This window comes from Schistosoma haematobium, chromosome 4 (assembly GCF_000699445.3).
Source record: "Schistosoma haematobium chromosome 4, whole genome shotgun sequence".
Classification (NCBI taxonomy): domain Eukaryota; kingdom Metazoa; phylum Platyhelminthes; class Trematoda; order Strigeidida; family Schistosomatidae; genus Schistosoma; species Schistosoma haematobium.
This window is the reverse complement of record NC_067199.1, coordinates 7,149,165-7,155,621: the sequence shown is the minus strand read 5'-3', so window position 1 is coordinate 7,155,621 and position 6,457 is coordinate 7,149,165. Positions and strand designations below refer to the sequence as shown.

At 35.9% G+C, this 6,457-nt stretch overlaps 1 protein-coding gene across 1 annotated transcript; it reads left to right on the top strand.

The window, feature by feature from the left end:
• Window positions 1–1,640: 1,640 nt before the first annotated feature.
• MS3_00007285 (uncharacterized protein) lies at window positions 1,641–4,938 on the top strand. Its single transcript, XM_051215548.1, has one exon. The coding sequence runs from the start codon at window positions 2,002–2,004 to the stop codon at window positions 2,887–2,889; it is 888 nt and encodes a 295-aa protein (XP_051066078.1). The 5' UTR covers window positions 1,641–2,001; the 3' UTR covers window positions 2,890–4,938.
• Window positions 4,939–6,457: the final 1,519 nt, after the last annotated feature.

Sequence of the window (6,457 nt, the reverse complement as noted above, 5' to 3'; positions counted from 1 at the left end):
TTCCATATGTCAGATCGCGTTCAAAAATTATGTTACCTGAGTAAATAGTAATTAAGTAAACATGAAATTATATCCACTTCAAAGTTTGAAATGCATATTCGTCGCCTAACAATACAGTCTGGGAACTACTCAATTTAGAAATATATTCATGAATTTGATACATATACGACTGCATGGATTTCACTTATCACTTCTTTTATTCAGCATATCTCGATACACTGCAGCTGATTATCTACAGAAATCGTTGATATTCCGTCTAGTTGAAGCTACCCACGTAAATTCATAATGAACAGATATTACAAACATTTTTCACAATTTCGATGATGACTGTTAGGTAATTGGAAGCCAGGTTAGCATTCTCGGACAGTAAAATAAATTAATATAATTCGGCAGTTTTGTACTGTTCGTCCATGCATCTTATATGAGTGGTGAGAATAATTATTAAAATCCAGTTATAGTTAAGGCGGAGTAATAGAAAGTCAAGTGCTATGGCAACTTGATCAATAGTCTTTCAATCACTGATCATCCGTTTAAATGCTCAATGGATTTCGCTTTTGAGCATTACTGCAAATTGTAAACAGTAACAGCAAGGTGGACCTTGACGATCTTTCGCTTGACTAGTGAATTTCTGATAATTTTAACATTCGCTTGTATAATCCACTAGCCTGGACGCGATGATTACGTCCAAATGATGGCTTTTTGATGTTGTACTCAAACGTGTTAAATAAAAAGAACATGACTGATTGATGGTTTTGTAAATTAGAACAACACATATAAACGAACAATTGTTTTCAGTTAGATCGTCATCAGGCTTTACTCTAATATACATGAATATTTATACGAAAATGTTAAACCAATCAAGGCAATTTCGGTCAATAATCACAACGAAATAGAATGGGCCACCACACATAATAGGAACAAGTACAAGTTGATTGTAGGAAAACAGGTGTACTGATAGTAGTAAGAATAATAAAATACGATAACAAAAGTCTTATCAATAGTTAAACATTGAAAATAGAGGGTCAAACATAGGTAAACAGAATAGTTATCGTAAAACATTAAAATCATTCCGTTTTGAGAAGTGTGTAAATAATTAGATAGTGAAGGATACAGTCGGAAGGAGGTGGAAAATTACAAACAAATAATGGATGTGAAAATAAGGGTAATGATAGCAAAACTAGAATAAAATAAACAAACAATATAAAATGTTTTAAGAAAAATCGTTATTTAAGTTATAACTCTACATGAAAGGGATGGTAGGGTTACGAATTCCTTCTGTACACATAAATTGTGGTTATATGTACGCATTGTTATATCCGGTGAAGATTAAACTACAGGTAAATTCCAAGGACTATTCATGGACTAATATTCTATAAATATTCTTATTGTATAACTACTCAACAATTACACTATGGATATTTATATTCCTTTTATGATAAGCTTTATTTTGATCTATAATTTATTATTGTACGATTTACGGTTCTTAAGTTATGCTCAGTTTATTAACTACTGCCTCCCACATTCACAGCCACTTCTTGGGCTTATTTGTGTACAATATTATTTCCTATTTTATGGTACGTTGCGGTCTGTATGATTGATATATAAACCAAGTATGCCTGAAATAAACGATCTGCTCTGATTCGGAAGCTGGTATCTTGTTCTGGACTCAAGTGGAAGGGCTCGTAGGACATAGGACCAATAAGGACGCTAAACTGCCCACACCGGTTGAACGTCATTGGTTGGCCTAGTGTGAAGATACGTATAAGTCGTATTCGGATTGGTAGATAAATCGTGTGATAGAAAAGTCAGACATCAAGGTCATAACAATTGGCGACGGGGTGGAGAAAAGTTTTCAACCCTCAACTTCAAGGCCATAACAATTGGCGACGGGGATTTTGGCAACAGAGAAATAATAATAATACAAGTGGTGACTCAGATTTTGGAAATAAATTAGCTGTATAATTGCCGGTGATTTTTGGAGCTAATATTATTGGCAAAAAAATGTCGATTTCTTTCGAAGAGTTGCGGTTAATATTACAGCACCAGCAGAAGATGTTGGCCTTCCAACAACAGCTATTTGAAACAGTTTTGGGCAGACTTTTCACTCAGCCAGAAAATAAGAAATCTATATATCATGCAGATAATGGTGCAGTAATGGACATTTCAGAAGCATATCCTGTGCAGGGTTCAAATCCCTCTATACCAGAAGGAAAACGTAATATTGGTAACGTGTCCAGCTCAGAGCAAGAAAATATTGTGCTAAATGCACATGAAGTTGTGACAATATCAGATGATCAGGAGCCAGATCCTGTAGATGATGCCCAGAGTCCAGAATCAAATGAAACACTACTGGTACTGTCTAGCTGCGAAAATAAACGTCAGCTTGAACAAAACTGTGGTCCACGTGCTATTAGTCGAGAAAGCTATAGTGACTCGTATTCAGAAAATAACTGGAGCAACACGATGAACCAAATTGCACCAGATGTTACTCAAAATCACCGGAAGACAGAATTTTATATTCAGTCAAATTATCCCATTTCTAATGACAGTGTACCAGATATTGATTCTCAGACTAATGCATATGATTTTGATGAAACTTCTTGTAACAATGAGGGAAATATGTCAGCTGAGTCGAATGATGGCCAAAAATCTAATTTAATTCTGTTAGACGTTGACTTTCTTAATGACTCGTTATATGCTAACGAGATTCATAATGAATTTGGAAGTAATGACCTCAAGTCGAAGGTCGTTCATCATCATCTAGCCATTTTTAGTGGATTCTCCAGTCAATACGAGAAACATGGGTTAAATAAAGTGCTACTAGTTGTAATTTGGAGCCATAAGGACCCAACATTATTTCGAGGAGGAGGAGAATGTTGGGGAATTTAAAGTCACATATAATTCTTTTTTTTAATCAGAATCTAAAGTTGGAATTTTCAAAAAAAAGGGGGGAGGTGTTATATCCGGTGAAGATTAAACTACAGGTAAATTCCAAGGACTATTCATGGACTAATATTCTATAAATATTCTTATTGTATAACTACTCAACAATTACACTATGGATATTTATATTCCTTTTATGATAAGCTTTATTTTGATCTATAATTTATTATTGTACGATTTACGGTTCTTAAGTTATGCTCAGTTTATTAACTACTGCCTCCCACATTCACAGCCACTTCTTGGGCTTATTTGTGTACAATATTATTTCCTATTTTATGGTACGTTGCGGTCTGTATGATTGATATATAAACCAAGTATGCCTGAAATAAACGATCTGCTCTGATTCGGAAGCTGGTATCTTGTTCTGGACTCAAGTGGAAGGGCTCGTAGGACATAGGACCAATAAGGACGCTAAACTGCCCACACCGGTTGAACGTCATTGGTTGGCCTAGTGTGAAGATACGTATAAGTCGTATTCGGATTGGTAGATAAATCGTGTGATAGAAAAGTCAGACATCAAGGTCATAACAATTGGCGACGGGGTGGAGAAAAGTTTTCAACCCTCAACTTCAAGGCCATAACAATTGGCGACGGGGATTTTGGCAACAGAGAAATAATAATAATACAAGTGGTGACTCAGATTTTGGAAATAAATTAGCTGTATAATTGCCGGTGATTTTTGGAGCTAATATTATTGGCAAAAAAATGTCGATTTCTTTCGAAGAGTTGCGGTTAATATTACAGCACCAGCAGAAGATGTTGGCCTTCCAACAACAGCTATTTGAAACAGTTTTGGGCAGACTTTTCACTCAGCCAGAAAATAAGAAATCTATATATCATGCAGATAATGGTGCAGTAATGGACATTTCAGAAGCATATCCTGTGCAGGGTTCAAATCCCTCTATACCAGAAGGAAAACGTAATATTGGTAACGTGTCCAGCTCAGAGCAAGAAAATATTGTGCTAAATGCACATGAAGTTGTGACAATATCAGATGATCAGGAGCCAGATCCTGTAGATGATGCCCAGAGTCCAGAATCAAATGAAACACTACTGGTACTGTCTAGCTGCGAAAATAAACGTCAGCTTGAACAAAACTGTGGTCCACGTGCTATTAGTCGAGAAAGCTATAGTGACTCGTATTCAGAAAATAACTGGAGCAACACGATGAACCAAATTGCACCAGATGTTACTCAAAATCACCGGAAGACAGAATTTTATATTCAGTCAAATTATCCCATTTCTAATGACAGTGTACCAGATATTGATTCTCAGACTAATGCATATGATTTTGATGAAACTTCTTGTAACAATGAGGGAAATATGTCAGCTGAGTCGAATGATGGCCAAAAATCTAATTTAATTCTGTTAGACGTTGACTTTCTTAATGACTCGTTATATGCTAACGAGATTCATAATGAATTTGGAAGTAATGACCTCAAGTCGAAGGTCGTTCATCATCATCTAGCCATTTTTAGTGGATTCTCCAGTCAATACGAGAAACATGGGTTAAATAAAGTGCTACTAGTTGTAATTTGGAGCCATAAGGACCCAACATTATTTCGAGGAGGAGGAGAATGTTGGGGAATTTAAAGTCACATATAATTCTTTTTTTTAATCAGAATCTAAAGTTGGAATTTTCAAAAAAAAGGGGGGAGGTGTTATATCCGGTGAAGATTAAACTACAGGTAAATTCCAAGGACTATTCATGGACTAATATTCTATAAATATTCTTATTGTATAACTACTCAACAATTACACTATGGATATTTATATTCCTTTTATGATAAGCTTTATTTTGATCTATAATTTATTATTGTACGATTTACGGTTCTTAAGTTATGCTCAGTTTATTAACTACTGCCTCCCACATTCACAGCCACTTCTCGGGCTTATTTGTGTACAATATTATTTCCTATTTTATGGTACGTTGCGGTCTGTATGATTGATATATAAACCAAGTATGCCTGAAATAAACGATCTGCTCTGATTCGGAAGCTGGTATCTTGTTCTGGACTCAAGTGGAAGGGCTCGTAGGACATAGGACCAATAAGGACGCTAAACTGCCCACACCGGTTGAACGTCATTGGTTGGCCTAGTGTGAAGATACGTATAAGTCGTATTCGGATTGGTAGATAAATCGTGTGATAGAAAAGTCAGACATCAAGGTCATAACAATTGGCGACGGGGTGGAGAAAAGTTTTCAACCCTCAACTTTCAAGTCATAACACACATTCCTATGATTTCAGCTATATGTAGGAGGCGGGAACGAAATCTGTTGAGAAATGATGAATGTACATGATAGATCACTCGAAATGATTTCAATTTATCTACAGAATGACCGCTATCAATAAGATGTGCCAATATAAAACTGCGTATTGTCTTTATCTAGCCCTTTATAAACCAAGCTGGTATATGTTCACTCATTCGTTGTTTAAGTTGCCTGATAGTAGGCCCGATATAGCTATCTCCACAGGAGCAGCTGAATTTGTGCATGCACATTGAAGAGGTCAACTCAGGCAACTTATCATTCGTTTGGGTAGACATCGCTGGTCGACAAGAGAAAGTCAACGCAAGATTGGCTGAGTAGAATGTCCTAATGATTACTTTAATTAACCTATATTTCAGAGTATCACTAGCCACATCCTCGTTGGATGTAATTTTAATTGAAATCTGTAAATTTCTCTTTATAGTTGTTTGGTTAATAGATAAGTATCTAGAATGATGGAAATCCTTGCATCACAATGTGATTCGAGACTCTAATTATAAAACGAGGTTGCGAAAGAAGCACAGAGTTAGAGAAGAATGTAAAGATGAAAATAATTTGTGTGTCGAAATTATGAAAGTTGATTGACCACTTGACAAGTGTGAAGAGAAATGAAAAACTTAATGACCGAATAATAATCATGAAAAGTTATTGAAGAATAATAATAACCGATTTCGATTTAAAATTACAAAATTAGACCATGACATCCATATATCCTTTATGTAAGTGAAATCTCTCACTTGTTGATCTAAGAACCTTATCTTCTAGATTGCCCGTGAAACGGTCAGTAAAAAGTAAGCCCAATGGTGAATTCATCGCAAACCGTTTTGATTTATTGTTCAATAGCTTATCCAAACAAGCAGGACCGTTTTTCCATTTCCAACTTATATCTGCTTGCATCTCAGGCTACCAACAAGCCTGATGGGAGTAGGAAGATAATCTGATACTGCACATCTTAGTATACATGGAATGATTACTCCATCATCTAGTAGAGTTAATCTTCTATCGAAGAAAGAAGTTAGTTCTGTCAATATTCTCCTCCTAGTGAATGTTGCCCATCTTTGCTTGGGACAAATGGCCTACGGTTGTTGAACGTACGCATTTCTTTGTGTACCAATTCAATTATCGAGGGTTGTGGGACGTACGAAGTTTCACTCAGCAAGCTTTGGTATAAATAGCCAGAAATCGGATCATCAATGGTCTTCATGGTCTTGAATCATATCAGCATGATATCGTTGTTCATGATGA

Bases quoted from the DNA above. Each gene is read 5' to 3' on its own strand.
- MS3_00007285 (XM_051215548.1), top strand. From the start codon at position 2,002: ATGTCGATTTCTTTCGAAGAGTTGCGGTTAATATTACAGCACCAGCAG.